General features: G+C 44.1%; 4 protein-coding genes across 4 annotated transcripts; 2 read left to right on the plus strand and 2 right to left on the minus strand.

Moving 5' to 3' along the window:
* Positions 1 to 266: 266 nt before the first annotated feature.
* On the minus strand, positions 267 to 5,947 carry slc34a2a (solute carrier family 34 member 2a). The gene is made up of 13 exons (XM_055508359.1): positions 5,165 to 5,947; positions 4,577 to 4,634; positions 4,380 to 4,490; positions 3,605 to 3,733; positions 3,378 to 3,521; positions 3,134 to 3,245; positions 2,798 to 2,990; positions 2,436 to 2,531; positions 2,239 to 2,359; positions 1,947 to 2,114; positions 1,744 to 1,860; positions 1,434 to 1,558; positions 267 to 1,351 (listed from the first exon to the last, which is right to left on the minus strand). Exons 1-13 carry the CDS (start codon positions 5,186 to 5,188, stop codon positions 836 to 838), a joined length of 1,914 nt encoding a protein of 637 aa, XP_055364334.1. The 5' UTR covers positions 5,189 to 5,947; the 3' UTR covers positions 267 to 835.
* Positions 5,948 to 7,405: 1,458 nt separating this feature from the next.
* Positions 7,406 to 9,443, plus strand: LOC114853219 (OCIA domain-containing protein 1). The gene is made up of 8 exons (XM_029146336.2): positions 7,406 to 7,606; positions 7,799 to 7,883; positions 7,994 to 8,047; positions 8,125 to 8,172; positions 8,440 to 8,569; positions 8,650 to 8,822; positions 9,019 to 9,183; positions 9,289 to 9,443. Exons 1-8 carry the CDS (start codon positions 7,541 to 7,543, stop codon positions 9,324 to 9,326), a joined length of 759 nt encoding a protein of 252 aa, XP_029002169.1. The 5' UTR covers positions 7,406 to 7,540; the 3' UTR covers positions 9,327 to 9,443.
* A 7-nt stretch (positions 9,444 to 9,450) lies between these two features.
* Positions 9,451 to 11,077, minus strand: rhbdd2 (rhomboid domain containing 2). The gene has a single exon (XM_029146323.3). It carries the CDS (start codon positions 10,644 to 10,646, stop codon positions 9,678 to 9,680), a length of 969 nt encoding a protein of 322 aa, XP_029002156.1. The 5' UTR covers positions 10,647 to 11,077; the 3' UTR covers positions 9,451 to 9,677.
* Positions 11,078 to 11,266: 189 nt separating this feature from the next.
* chic2 (cysteine-rich hydrophobic domain 2) lies at positions 11,267 to 15,715 on the plus strand. The gene is made up of 6 exons (XM_029146403.3): positions 11,267 to 11,574; positions 12,295 to 12,349; positions 12,432 to 12,587; positions 12,722 to 12,778; positions 12,866 to 12,925; positions 13,278 to 15,715. The coding sequence occupies exons 1-6, from the start codon at positions 11,441 to 11,443 to the stop codon at positions 13,326 to 13,328; spliced, it is 513 nt and encodes a 170-aa protein (XP_029002236.1). The 5' UTR covers positions 11,267 to 11,440; the 3' UTR covers positions 13,329 to 15,715.
* The last annotated feature ends 22 nt before the right edge of the window (positions 15,716 to 15,737 follow it).

Raw genomic sequence — 15,737 nt, forward strand, 5'->3', positions numbered from 1 at the left:
AATGATTAACCATTAATAATGCTAATGATGCTATTACATTTTATTGTCCGCTGGGACGCAGGACAGGTTCAGGCTGTGAACATTCTGAACTCTAGACTATAAACTCTGCTGCTTGAACTAATCGTGGGTTTATCGAAAACATCTTCAGATAACGCCGACAAGAGAGCGAGAAGCCGTTTCCTATCTCTCCGGTAATAAAGAGTCTGGAGCTGCTCCAAAGCAGGAGTGCACAGGTTTGAGCCATGTAATGAAAAAAAGCCTTCCCATTGGGAATCAGTCTTTTTATTCTTTGTATGATAATAAAACATTGAATATTAAAATCACGAGGTCATTTTGAACCATATATTCCTTGAATACAATTATCGTTCTTAAATTACAAAATTATTGTTACACCTTAAAACGATGCGTCTCTTAATGCGTCTCTATCCACGGTACAAAACAGGCTCTCCCTAAAAACAAAATCTGCTACAAACAGAACGTGGAAACAAACTGTCCTGAACTGTACAGTTGTGATTTTAACTCTGTAACGGCTCAAAGCGTGACCTTGCAGCACGTGCTGACCCCGCGGAGTCACTGCTGCAAATCTGTTCCTATTGCCTTCCTCATATGTTCACTTTGCTCCTATTAATACGCAGCAGGTGCGTCCTCCCTGTATCTTAGGCAGCGTAATAAACCAGCTGTTTGTGATCCTTCAAGTCACTTAAAATCACATACAACTGGTTTATTAGGATTTTACCTCCTCCTCTTTCCTTGAATAAGTTACTGCGGAGTTTCCTTTTCTGAGCAGCTTCTCGTGCACACAATGACTGATCTTCATTCATCCACGCGTAAAATCTCACAGCGAGGTCATTTTCAGAATCTCGACGTCCGTCCCCGCCTCTTTGTCGCCGCTCATCGCCGGGTTGTCGTACGCCGCCGCGCGCCCCTGGTCCTCGGCAGCAAACTGGCAGCACTTGCAGCAGCAGCAGCAGTTGGCGGTGCACACGCCCACCACTCTGTCCCAGGGCTCCAGCGAGTGCGCCCAGCGGGGGAGGAAGTCCCAGGAGCGCAGCGGCGCCGGCAGCCACCCGGGCCGCCGCGTCTGCAGCACGTTGACCGCTATGACGGCGATGAGCAGCACGAGCAGCGGGACGCCCACGCCGGCCAGCACCTGCCAGCCCGCCAGCGACAGGCTGAAGATGAAGAGCGGCAGGACGAAGAAGCAGCAGATGATGTAGACGCCCGCGAACCAGCGGTAGGAGGCCGTGATGTCGCCCAGACCCTTGGCCAGACGGATGGGGAGGCGGGTGAAGGGGATGGGATACCACAGGATGATGCCGGAGATGTTGAACAGGAAGTGCACCAGGGCGATCTGGAGCAATGGGGAAGCAAACGCGGCGTTAAGATGAACTCAAATATGAAATAGGAGTATTTTGTGCGTGAGAAGCGCTGACCTGCAGAGCGTTACCCAGCGTTTCCCCGGGACTAGCCATGGCTGCCAGGATGGCCGTGGTGGTCGTCCCAATGTTGGAGCCTAAGGACAGTGGATATGCTCGCTCTATGCTGATGACCCCAATACCTGTTCACACACACACACACACACACACACACACACACACACACACACACACACACACACACACACACACACACACACACATACACACACACACACACACCAGAGAATCATATTTAATAGAATTGATTCTAACAATTAATAATTGTTTAATTAATTACTAATTAATTAATTAAATTATTACATACCAACAAGTGGAGTGATGGCAGAGGTGAAAACCGAACTGCTCTGCACGATGAAGGTCATCCCAGCGCCGACTAAAATAGCGATGTATCCCGTGACCCAGCCGAAGGGGAATGGGAAATCTGCACAGACACGGACAAACGTGAGCGGACGCGGACGCGCACGCGCACAATGGAATGCGCGGCACCGGCGCGTGAGTGCAGCTCACCGGTGTTGAGGATCTTCTTTATGACCGCCGCCACCTGGCCCTTCAGCATGGAGTTGAGCAGCTTGACGATCAGGATGAGGCAGGAGCAGAGCACCAGCAGGGACAGCGCCAGCAGGATCAGGCCCACGGCCAGGTCGGACAGGTTCACGTCCACGAAGAGATGCGTACCTGAGCACGCGGGACCCGGAAACACGCAGTCACGGCATCTGCGTTCACTCAGGACTCAAACTGGTACTAATGGTGTGTTGCTACATATGTTGGAATGAAAGCAGACGCCTCTTTTTACTCTTACATTTCTTAATGTAGTATGTTTCAGAAACGTTCTTCAGCGTGAAGGTGTCGTTGCCGTCGACCCAGCAGAGCGACGGAGAGGTGCAGTTGTCTGGACCCGGAACCGTGACGTTCATCAGGCTCTGGAAGCCGGAGGCGTAGGTTTTACAACACCAGAGCCTAATGTTGGTGTTTTCTAACATTTGGCCTGCGACTTACTGTGTTGGTGAAGGTTTGGCACCATCTCTTAATGAGACTCTTGTTCCGAGCCTCCGGGTCGCCGGTGGCGATCCCTTTAATGACCGAATCATCCAGCTACAGTGAGTAAACGGTAAAAGGACTTGCAGTAATGTAGATAGACAGCATTGTTGCAGTTCTAACCATTTTAAAACCTCACTTATTAGTTTCTTTCCAATGTGTGAGCCATTTGGAAGTGGAGAAAGCTACTGTGGAAGCCGAGCCGCTCAGATAACATTTACAGTGACTCCTTTATCAACTGGACTCTCGTAACACTGTGTTCGCCGTCTGTCTGGGCTCAAGGACAGACCGGTTCCCGTTCCCAGTCCCACGTCTGCGTCTACCTCTATGATGGACTCGGTGAGCACGTCGGTGATCACGTTGAGCAGGTCCGGGGCCTCGCCGCTCTCCAGGTGGAAGGAGTCGATGATGAGCTTGGTGACCACGTACAGATACCCGCTGGCCACCTCCAGCGGCAGCAGCACCAACACCGACAGCCAGTTGAAGAAGTCGTGGACCGTGGCGCCCGCGAAAGCCCTGGATTCACAGCGAGAGGAGGAGCTTCACCTCGTTCACCTTGTTGCTACGGCAACAAACGATTCGTTCTCTGGCGCTGATAACGTTGTCTTTGCACATTTCCGTAAGTCGCGACGTGGTCGGCCTGTCCGCGAAGTCTGTACCTGCGGAAGGTGCTGCGTTCACCGGCCTGTGTCATCGCCACCAGCGTGTTGGTCACGGACGTCCCGATGTTGGTGCCCATGATGATGGGAACGGCCACCTGCACCGTTAGCACTGCAGGGTCACACAAGCAGAGCTCGCCATCACCACTCCATCGCTGCAGTGTGCGTGTGTGTGTGTGTGTGTGTGTGTGTGTGTGTGTGTGTGTGTGTGTGTGTGTGTGTGTGTGTGTCTGCGTGTACTCACACCCGGAGGAAACCATGCTGACAACTATGGAGGAGGAAGTGGAGGAGCTCTGGACCAGTAACGTGACCAGTACTCCGATGACCAGACCGGCCAGCGGGTTGGACAGCACCGAGTTGTCCTGGAAGATGTCTCCCGCTGCTTTACCTGGACGATGGAGGCGAACACGCTGCCTGAGCATATTTATGTCTACAAAGCTCTGCTAGAGCAATGGATGGCGGCGCGTCTACCTCCAACGAGCTGGAAGGCCGAGCTGAGGATGTCCAGGGAGCAGATGAACAGGTAGAGGAGACCCAGCAGCACCACCAACTTGGCCACGGACGCCAGCACTCGGAGCAGCTTCCCTCTGGTGTCCAGAGCTGAGACGAAGGGCCAAACATCAGCATTAACATTAAAAACAGCAAGCGTTCCTCGTTAATTATATACGAACGGGGGGACGTTCATCGTAGCTTTGACCACAATCCTGGCATTCTCTCATTACAGGAGTTGATTCGTGATGTTTAATCCTGCTTCATGCGCTTTAGCCCCAGGGGTCTGAGCACTAAACTTACTCCCACAGACATCTGACATCAGAAATGCTGAGATGAGCTGCTTTCATAGTAAACAGCTGTGGAATCTCACACTGCTGACTTGCCTGAACGCTGACTGTGCCACACCTCCACATTTGACTCATCTACTTTTCAGCTACTATCTCCATAATTAGCTCTGGCTTTTTATCATCCTAATAAGCATACAGCTAATTTGATTTATGGTTCTTTTATTGTGTATTCCTTGAAATCCAACCTGTTTCTTCCAACGACTGCTCCTTTGATGTTTTATTGTTTTATGGGGCTGAAACAAAGTTTACTGACTGTGGTAGTGTACCCGCGTATGGGACACGTTATATCACACATACTGTAAGTATTACTCACTATATCTAATCACAACACGTGTGCCTTTACAAACACAAGGAAACAACAACTCGCTGCCATAATAATGTTTTAGGGGGACGCTACGGGCCCTCACCTGACCACGGGACCCCTGTGTCCCTCAGTTCCGGCAGATCCCATGGGTCTGAGTCCTCCTGCTCCTCCTTAGTCAAAGTGACAGTGGAATGTGCCGCACTCGCGTCGGCCTCTGCAACAGATAAAAGCCTCAGTTCATGCGCCGTTCTTTTTAGACACGTGTGTAAACTTGAAGGACGCAAGAATAAATGCGCTTGCTTTCTTTTGCAGGTTTCTGATGGTGGTCATCCTTGAATTTGTCCTGATCAGCCATGGACTGAAAAGAAAAAAATGAATATGATTAGAGATTTACAAAGATTTTACTTTATTTTGTGAATAAATGAATTTACAACATTGTGTGTAAATCTGCTGATTTAAAATCAAGCCAGTTAATAACATGTAGTTGAAGCACCTCATACAGTCAAATTAAGTTTAGAAAAGCTCAATGGGCTTTATTTCGTCTCTACTGTACAGTAACAAGTGTCCCCCACACACGCACACGTTCCCTCACATGCCAGCGTATCGAGCTTATTGTCACATGATGCAGCTGCAGTAAAATTCCATCCACACAGCAGCGTGGTCCAGAAGTAACACTATGGGCTAAATCAATGTTAATACGAGTTCAAAATGACAGTTATTTACATATTACAAAATATCTTTATATTCTAAGTATCTTTATAAATATGTATTTTAATATTATTAAATTCATGTTTAATTTACCAACTTTCTCTCTGCAGCAACGTAATAGTATTGCTATAAGAAAAGTACAGTGGTTTTAGATCTATTTCCTAGTCCACCACGTCTCACCTGCTGTCTGTGTGATGAGTCCATCCTCTGTGTGTCTTGAGCTCACCTGGGCTTCAGCTTTAAGTGCTGCCCCCTGGTAGAGTGGGGGGGGGGGGTGATGTGCAGCCTTCACATCACTTCCATAGCGTAGATAAGAACACGCCTTTCAAACCTTGATTAGTTTTAACCTGACGCTGCTCTAATCTGTCTCCTCGATGTGTCGCAATCAAACTTACGCTGCACCTGATAAGTCCTGCACTTGTTGCCACCTGTGACGCTACATCTGTTCTACACTCACAAGACTCTCCCAACTTTGACCAACCTCCACACCGTCCATAGATTTTAAAACTGTCCTGAACAACAAAACGTCCCGAACATCCTTTTGAAAGTGAGGCCGGTCTCTCCTACGATGCTCAGCGTGAGGACCGCTCCAGCTGCGGGACCGTCAGGGAGGATGGATGCCATGAATGAACTGTATCCCACTAATAGATAAGCCCACATGTGGGTGGTCATTCAGGAAATGTGTCATTCAGGCATCACTTGACTTTGTGTGTTTGGGTCTGTTCTATTTTTGGCACACAGTGAGGTTTTGTGTAGCAGGTTATTGACTCTCATACTACAGCGTCCCATTGGTCAGCGCCGCTGTTTCTAAGTTTAGGCCAATAAAACAGCTGATGAGAGCAGGGAGGTCTGATAAGAATAATCTGCATCACTGTCACACTGATTCCATTAGCACAACAGAACTGAGCTGTATGAATTCCATCACCTTTAGAAAAATCTGATTTCAACTACAAATCATTTATTTATTCCTAATTCATATTTTTCCAAAACAATTTAAGAAACTTAGTGTCACATCGAGTTTGGGTTGATCATTTTTGCTGTGAACCAGTGATGTTTCCAAAAATTGTATTCCTACAAAGGTTAAAAGATGAATCTGGGGATCATGAAATAATGGGAGAAAAAAATACAGACAACAAAATCCGAATGCACAAACTAGTTTTCATGATTTTATATGTTTATTTGTTTCTCTTCTACTTGTGTGACCACAGTGAACTAAAATGAACTAACAATTTTTAGTCTCCCCTCTCATGTCATGTCACGCTGCCTGTAAATCTGAATAAATAATAACTGGGCCAACAAAGGAGAAATACGCTCTATTTTTAGATTTATCAATAAATAAAGACTATTGATTGTGATTCAGTCTGTGTTGACTTCCTGGAGCTGCTCTGGAAAAATTTGGCACGGATGATGTGACTGACCAGGTTTACCAGATTTTCAGTAAAGAGACTTTTATGCACAAACAACAAATGATAAAAATCTAATTAAACGTGGCGCAAGTGCAATAGCAACACCTACACATCATACTCGGCTATTACAACTTTAATTAACTACTCTGAACACAGTAGTTGTTGACAGGAACAATCATACACAGTGTAGAAGTGAGCGTTAGATCGCTCAAGTGTGCAAATACAGCATTTGTGTGTGGAGCTTGACCTTTTACTTTATCATTTGTGCAAAAACCATTTAAAAAATCTGTAGTAACAGTAAAGTTATAGCATCATTTCATATTCATATTCATATTCATATTCATTTACAACAATCTGATGCCCACAGAAACCACTCACCCTTGACAATAAAGAAAAAAATTCTTCTCAAACATGTACATTGCTGTAACATGTTTACCGTCAGATGGTTTTATTTACTGTTTGTATACTTTATGTTTTTAGGGCATGTTGATTTGTTTGTATGTGATACACTACAGGATGTGGTGTTTGTTTTAATTATTTTACCTTTATCAGACTAATTCTTAACGTTAATAATTGTTCTTTAAATTTTTTATCAACCTTGTTTTGTCCTATAGTTAGTTACTTGTATCACTCTATAGTTAAAGTCTGTTACAACATCTTTAGCTTTCATCTTTATTTTCTATATTTCGTCTGAGAGGAGTCTTTCTTAAAACCGATTTCTCTGACACCAAATGAAGGAAACGGGACAGCGAAGAGGTGGAAACGGTCAATGAGATCACAGGGAAGAGCGTCTGAAAGAAACTTGTAATGGGTCTGGCCGCTAGATGGCGGAATTGTCACGTCAACGTTGACCCCGGATCTTTCAAAATAAAAGATTTATTTAAAGATTCCGTTGCCTTTAGTAAATTCTAATTATTAGTCAGTATCGTCGTCGCAATTTTTTGTCATACCCGTCAAGCCTTGACAATTAAACCAACACTTTCACACTTCGTCAAATAAACAAGAGTGACACTTTTTTATTTCCGGGTCATGTCAGTTAAACTCGCGCAATGACATTGTTCCACACGTTAAGGGACCCACTCCACCAAGTGTCTTACTGTTGGTTGTTTCACATGGTTTGAAGACGTGCATAAACCCCGGCCTTGTCAACATGTCGTCCACCTCTGCAAGTTTTCCTGAGGAGCGGCAGCGCAGAGGAACGAGGCCAAACGTGCCGGTAAACATACGTTATCTAACGAGATGCTAACACCTTAGCTAGCTAGTTAGCTCTACCTTTAGATGAACTCCAGGTAAAGCTACTCGCATGGCCAGCAGATGATGCGTGTTGTCTGCTGCTTTAATCCCGTTACCGGATTGTAAGTCTAGGGTCTGAACTAACATTCAGAGCCGAATGTGTGTTGATTTGCAGGAGGCAGTGGGGCCGGACTACATCCCCACAGAAGACGAGAGGAGGGTGTTCAGAGAGTGCGACAAGGAGAGCTTCTGGTATCGGTGTAAGTTCGTGTCCTTTCCTTTTACCGGTCCGATCTGTGTTGTTCGTTCATGTAAACATGTTTGTCTGGTTGTGTTGTGCCTAAACCTTTGTCCTCCACATGCTTCTCAGCGGTGCCCTTCTCTGTGGCCAGCATGGCCGTCACTCAAGCCCTGTTTACCAGAGGTAATACTGTGCACAATATAGAGGAATGTAAAAAAACAGTAAAATACCAGGCAAATAACTGTCGTTTACATTTGTAGGGATTTTGTCCGCATCTTCAAGATTTGGATCTCTACCTAAAGTGGCCTGTAAGTTTCCTAAATAATAAAAACACACTTAAAGCCTTTGATTAACAGGTGTCGAAATGTTGATTCAACACGCTGAATACTATATTCTCTAATGACATCACACAGGGTAATCAAACTCCTGAACAAAGATAAATCAAAAGAACATTAAAACTTCACAAACGTTTATTGCACACTGATGCAAAAAACTGCAAGATGTTTTTTTTTTTTTTTACTTGAAGTGCTTTGCCTGTGTAGCTGTTTGAATTAATGATGTGTTTGTCACGCCAGTTGCTGGCTTATTTGGCTTCATTGCTGGGAAAATGTCATATATGAAGACATGTCAGGAGAAGATCAAAAGGTTGGAGAACTCTCCTCTAGCAGAGGTCTTCAGACAAAGGGAAAGATTGTCTCAGCAGTAGTGAGTAAAGCAGAATGTGTTTCATTTGACATACTACTTCCTTTTTCTTCAAGATAACTTTTTTTCTAATGTTTCTCTAGTTCCAAGGGGCCTCAATCAGAGCTGGGTGACTCAGACACACAATCATTGAATACCACGTTTCAGTCAGCAGAATCCCCAAGTCAGACCTCCACCCAGACGAGAGATTATGGCTTTGGCTACAATCCAGACCCACCCATGCAAATGGACAGACCAGATGACTTCAGTGCTCCAGGTATTGATAAAGTATAAGCCCTTGTATACAAATGTAGGAATAACAGTTCAACCAACAAATGGTGTAAACTGATAAAGTTGCTAGAGGTTATACTATACCGGACTGATTCTGTTATTCATTCTGTTGTGATGTGCAGTAATATTAAGGTAAGAATGGCCCAGAATAACAGGAACATATTTTCCATTTTTACCTTTAGTTCAGTCATTCATTGAAGAGGAGGAGCAGCCCAGGAAGAAGTCCATCCTCTATGAGGATCTAAGGCTTAAAAACAGAGAAATCTACGAGGTGGCGCTGATTCAAAAGGCTGAGCCACTGGTCAAAACACCACCTCAGAAGGAGCCAGAAAGACCCAATATAAAGGGTAAGAGAGAGGATTAAAACAAATGGTAGACTAGGAACAGTCATTTAAATAAATGTCCACAGAGCCGAGATTTTTTTAAATTGAAGCTGTCTCTTTATGTTACAGCTAAGAAGAACATCTATGGAGACACGTGGGAGGAATGAGTCCTTATTGAGCTTCATCTTTACATCACTGACACTGCCGCTAAGATGGCGTTTGGTTTAAGAGTGACTTGGCCTCAGAGGTCATTGAATTTTATAGAGTTATGATCATTGTGTGTGCAAGTATACAAATTATATATAAAATATAGGGTATACAATTGAAATATACAAAAGTCACTTGTAACATGTAAACATTCAGAGTAAAAGCACTTGGTTATACACAAGCCCAAAATTCGTTACCAGTGTATTTGACAATATGTTTCACACAAGTCAATGAGAAAACATGCTACTGCAGATGTGGTGGAAAAACATGCAGAACTAAAGTAATAAAAATCTGTTTTGTAAAGCAAGGGCTTAAAGTGCACCATGACTGTGAGTATGGTGGCTGTGGTTACAGATATGGTCATGGCTCTGCCCAAAACTATGTCCTGGCCCATGTCCGTGAGGGTAGAGAGGTGGTGTGGGACCAGACAGAGCACTGGTTGAATTTGGCCAGCCTTCATACACCATTGCTGCAGTGGGTGCAGTGTTAATGCTGGACAACGGAGCATACGCCTGGACTGGGTAGGACCCAGGTGTCGGATTGATTTGTGGAAGTAGCGTCGTCCTCCTCTCCTCCGTGGAAGCAGGGACAAACCTAGAACCACTGATCCTCCTTAAAATCCTAAAGGGCATCGTCTTCTCTAAAACTCCAGCCCTGGCTTCAGAGATGTCCACACGGCCGAACCATCCCTTCCCATACATCCATCCAATGAGGATGCTGATGATGTTACAGGGGAGCACGCTGTGAGGAGTGATGGCAGTGGTGATTATGAGGAACACCCAGGGCAGAGCCATGGTGGGGAAGCTGAGTCCACACAGGAACGCTTTAGTCATCTTCGTGTGCATGGTAGTTAACGCCACACTCGCCAGGGCCACGGGAACCAAACCCTCGACGTGTCTGGGACTGCCGTCACCCTGCAGCAGGTCCAGGAAGCTGTACCACAGGCCAGTGGTGATCGACATCAGGAGGACCAAGAGCAAAAAACGGACCGTGCCGACGCCCTTTTCCAAACTGCCACTGAGAAACACCAGCGCCGTGGCGTTCAGGAGCAGCTGCGCAAAGGTTCGGTGGTAGAAGGGGAACAGAAGGAGCCTGTGGAGGTGTCCACGCTGGAACACGGTGGCACCGACGCTGAAGACGCCCGGGGTTAAACTGAAGTACGTTTGGATGCCAAACAACACGCACGAGCAAAAGAGCACTGTGAGAATGCCGCAGGTGACGACAGGGGCGACCTCTCTGTAAACCTGCAAGAGCACTTTAAAGTAATCGGGTCGCGTCATTTCGCCAAATAGCTTCAATAATCCAACGCAAAAAACACCCAGACACTGACCAGGAAGTACCCTCGCATCAAACCGATAAATCGTCTAATTCAACTCATTGAGATGCTGAGCTACTTTTTAATATATTGGGACAAAAACTCTAAAACGGCACAGATGAAGTATTTTAAGATCGTCAAACTGTTGTTCAAAATAAACGCGAAATCTCAGCAAGCATGGTCATTACAAGGAACTTCCCCTCAAGATTTTCAAAATAAAACACTAACGTTCGGGTACAAATTCTTAATACAAATAAACTGTTTAGCTCATTGAAAACATTAATTAAAAGCTGGGAAGTATGTACACAGCTTAGCTATCTACTAACAACTAACTAGCAATGGTAAATTAAATAACAGTAAACATATTGATGACTGTGATATAACATAATAATATAATTAGCGGTTTATATCTATGATTGTAAATACATTTACTCTAAAGAAACGCCGCACAATTAATACTATAATTAACATATCGCATGGTGAAAAATAATTACGTTACTCTCGCTTCAAATAAGATCTGACGTCATCACGCCTGCCTCTCTTCCGGTGTCGTATGGCTACTGCGGCGGATGTTGATGTTTTGTTTCAGAGCTTGCTAAACGATGTGAACAGTATCTGCTCGATCATTTTTTTCTGTCGCTTTCTTCACGATTCCCTTTGTTTTTCTGTGTGCTGTTTTTTCTTGGCGTGGCTTAGTCGATCGTCGGCGTCGTGTCTCTCCCGGTGTCTGTTCCGGGAAGCGCGATACCGAGCCGTGCGATGATGGAGGACTTTGATGAGATCTACGAAGAGGAGGAGGAAGAAGAAGAGGACGAGGACAGGGCCGCAGAAGAGCAGCTCCTCAAGTATGCTCCGGACCCGGTGGTGGTGCGAGGGTCCGGCCACGTCACTGTGTAAGGAACCGACGCGGCTCGTGTTCACCGAGAGACGGGTTCTACCGTGAAATGATTAGCTTGTTAGCCACTGAGGAGGTTATTCTGCTGACGACTGGCTTCTAGCTAAGTTAGCTCTGTCGTAACTAGCTAACTAAAGTTAGCAGTGAGCTAACTGCTGCCAGGCTAGGGGTGGCTTGGCAATCTATCCTTTGTTTTTGGCTTATATATAAACTCTCATAAAAGTTTACTTTTTTTATATTTACCAAACAGTTATAAAAGGGGTTTGACGGTCGCATTAAGAGAGTTGCTCATTAGCCAAACTATCTGGACTCCTGATCAGACTCGTTAGCTAAAAAGTAAAACTGTCGATTATATTTATTAGTACCTTTTTAAATATAGCAACATTTAACAGATGCTCTGGACAGATTTGCTATTCAAAGTCAACATCAGTTCAACGAATAAAAAGAGAAGACAAAAAACGCAACGTACTTACTTTGATTTGTTGTCTTGTTTAGCTTAAGTTACATTAATAACTGTTGTAATTAAGATTGCCCATTTCTTTAGGACACAGACCTTCTAGTTGACTTAGATCTTTTATGATTAGATTTCACCATATTGTTTCCTTTATAAACATGTGTGGGGTGGTTTCTGCTTCTGTACCTTAAATGTAAGTTAGCACATTTGATGCTACCTGGAAATGTATTTAGTGAAGTGCTTTTGTTTTGTTCTTCCCAACAGGTTTGGGCTTAGCAACAAATTTGAGTCCGAATTTCCTTCGGCACTTACAGGAAAAGTGAGTGTCTTGAATTATTAAATATATTAGGAACATTGTAGTCTACATTTTTAACTAATTTTGGGATATGTGCTTCCTTTAGGTGGCACCAGAGGAATTCAAAGCCAGCATAAACCGTGTGAACAGTTGTCTGAGGAAAACGCTGCCGGTAAACGTTCGGTGGCTTCTGTGCGGCTGCCTGTGCTGCTGCTGCACATTGGGTTTTAGTTTGTGGCCTGTCATCTGCCTCAGCAAGAGGGTGAGAATTCATCATTGTTCCAGGCTCATATACAACCTAATGTTTAACAGTTCTTTTTGTTCTTTGCAAACCAGCTACACACATAGGCAGTCGTATTTTCTGATTTTTAAAAAAAAAGCTTTTTTGCTTTGCAGACAATAAGATCTTTAGAGAAACTCTTGGAGTGGGAAAACAGCAGACTTTACCACAAGGTGAGCAAGAAGACACGGTCTGTGCTTTGGCATAATGTCGTTAAGAACTTTGATCAAATCTATAATCGCTATTATGCTTTTTGGCAGTTGTGTTTGCACTGGAGACTAAGCAAAAGGAAGTGTGAGACCAACAACATGATGGAATATGTAAGTATTCCTGTTTAGGTTCTGTTTGTGTTCCTGTTGGTAACTGTACAAAACCCATATGTCCTAAATGCATGCTTATTTAGACAACGAGCACTCCATAGTGTGTACATTAATAGTTTGATCAGATTACTTCAGGGTTTATAAAATTTCTAAAATTTATAAAATTCCCAATTAAAGCCTGAAGTTGTACTATTTCAGCTACTGTATGATTTGAACTCTTAAATGTTTCCCTCTATCTCTGCTGACAAGTCAGCATAGAGTCAATAAATCCTTCATTATGATATTGTCTCACTGTAAACATAGCGTCCAATCCTGATTAACACTAACAGCTTTTTTCTCTTGTCGGCTGTAGGTAATCCTGATAGAGTTCCTACCTAAGATCCCCATATTCAGACCGGACTAGCTAGACTGCAGCTGGTCTCTGCTGTTGCCCAACTCTGTCACAGAACCTCGATGGCTGTCAGACTTCTAACTACCTTCACCAGAATACTGCAGTATTTTTGTTTACAGGATGGCATCCTCCTATTCTCAGACTTATTCCCCCACACTTAACCAATCTACTCCCTCGTTTACAACTCCAGCCCACACTTTTTGTTTTGGCCTGAAATCACTATTGAACTATGAACTGTCAGGCACGCTGGCGCACGGTCGGGCCAAGCGAACCGACACCAGCCTGTGGGATGTCAGAGGAGAACCAGCCATGGGCAGCATTCTTAACTTTGCAGACCGGACTCTGGATCTGTGAGCTACAACTGGAAGTTTGTCACTTGTGTGTTACCTAAATGAAGCACATGGCACAGTCATGACAAAAGGAACACGTTCATAATGTTAACTGCTGTCACACCATCAACTTCACCTGCAAAAAAGAAAACTACACACCCCAGTGCTTTTGTAACAGTTTGTTTGTTTCTGTGAAAGTCCAAAAAATGTTCACCCAGATTAACTTTGCTGAGGGACTTGTGGACAAACAGCTGAACTAGTCACTAGTCATCTATATCCGCTTGCCTCCCTTCATATCTTTAAACGCTTTGCTGTGCATCTCCCTAACCCAATGACAATCACGTGTTGTTGTGCAGTGACTATACTTTTCATAGTGTATGGGTCTTTGTGCTACACAGTTTACTTGGAGGAGTTTGTTTTCACTATTCTGTGTGTTCGGCTGATCGACTGGCAGCGCAGCCCCTGGTGGCAAAGAGAATTGACCTTTTTCCTTTTTTTTTGTAGTATTTCCAACTTCTTCATCATTTTGGGTAAATGAGAGGCAGTTGATGCTTGCAGACCTATTCACCAAGGTTATACACACATATACACACACACACACGTGTGTGCGCGCATGAGAGTGTCTGAGAAAGAAGCAAAAAAAAAGAAATGACAAATCAGACATGAAGACATACTCTCTGTAAAGCAGGGTTCCTTGAGGATTTTTCCGTTGCCATAATTGATCTTTGTTACTTTTCTTTCTGTAAATTGTAAGTGTGCAAAAAATTTACTAATTTTTCTTTGTTTTTTTATGCCACACTTGTTTCCTTTGTGTCTGTGTAGTCATGTGTCCAAACTAAAAGCACATAATCGCTTTGTCCTTAACACCTTCACATGGCCTCTCCTTTATCTGTTGACCTTGGATTAATGCTATGTCTAATCATGTGGCTCCTATGAGACTGTTACCCTGCTTTAGAGATCTGGGGTGACTGAGAGGGTTTTTTTTAGGTTTCAGGAAATCCCAGGGTTCTGTATCTTAAACTGAAATAAAACAGATAAGGGTCCTTGACCTAAAGCTGCACCTATTCTTCTTTTTGAATGGTTGGGTGAACTAGAACCCCTGAAATTCTATTTATCTTCCCGCTCTGTTCTCCACAGCTCCACGAAGCATCTTTGTACCCTTCTGCTCATGTTTTGTTTTTTGGTCACAGTTTCACATAGTGTTGCTTTCCTTTCTTTGCTCTCATCTGTGTTGTGTGCAGCAGCAGGCGGACAAAGTCTGTGACTGCCTGGTGAATGTGGGAGGCAGTTTAGCTAAACAGCCAAATACTTCTGTTATGAGTTGAAGACCTAGCATGAGAATAAATATTAGGCTGATATTGATTAGATGGACAGAAATGCCACTTCAGATTGCAGGTTCAGGTGCAAGGATTTACTTCAGGTTTCTTTCGGTTTTCCCATCAGCTTATTTACATCTTTGAACAGATCACGTCGCGAAGCACACGCTGATTCCACATCTCGGGTTGATTGTATGGGTCACACTCAGGGCATTATACTAGAAAAACGATATGTAGCACGGTCAGTTATGTTCCAAAGTTACACAAAGGGGGTCAGGCGAAACACACAATTCACACACCATTTGAATAATTACTGAATTATATAATCTACAGAAATGTGCCCCTACACAGACTGACTCTATGGTTCAGATGGGAAAGGAGACACATGAACCACAGACCTACGAAGCTTGACATTTTGTTGATTCTTATGTTAGGGCACAGATTCTTTTTGGTTACCTCTTGGTTCATCAGTCACCTTTTTATACTGATCATTCTTTTAATCACTACTACCTAAATCAGGGCATAAGGCCTTGTGCGAAGGTTTGTGTATGTGCGCAGCTCATACAGGTACAAAAGTTCTTCATAGATCTCGGACTGTGACTGAACCCTGCGTAGAAAACAAATCTTTTTATAATAATCCCTGATGTGTGTTTCCGTGTATGAGTGAGAGAAAGATAAATGAGCAAAATGACTGGTGAGCAGGTGTATGTACAGAAAGAACCCAATAAACACGGCTATGAGCATCCTCCCCCAACCCTCGTTTTTACTTCAATGAT

This window comes from Betta splendens, chromosome 1, assembly GCF_900634795.4.
Source record: "Betta splendens chromosome 1, fBetSpl5.4, whole genome shotgun sequence".
In the NCBI taxonomy this organism is placed as follows: domain Eukaryota; kingdom Metazoa; phylum Chordata; class Actinopteri; order Anabantiformes; family Osphronemidae; genus Betta; species Betta splendens.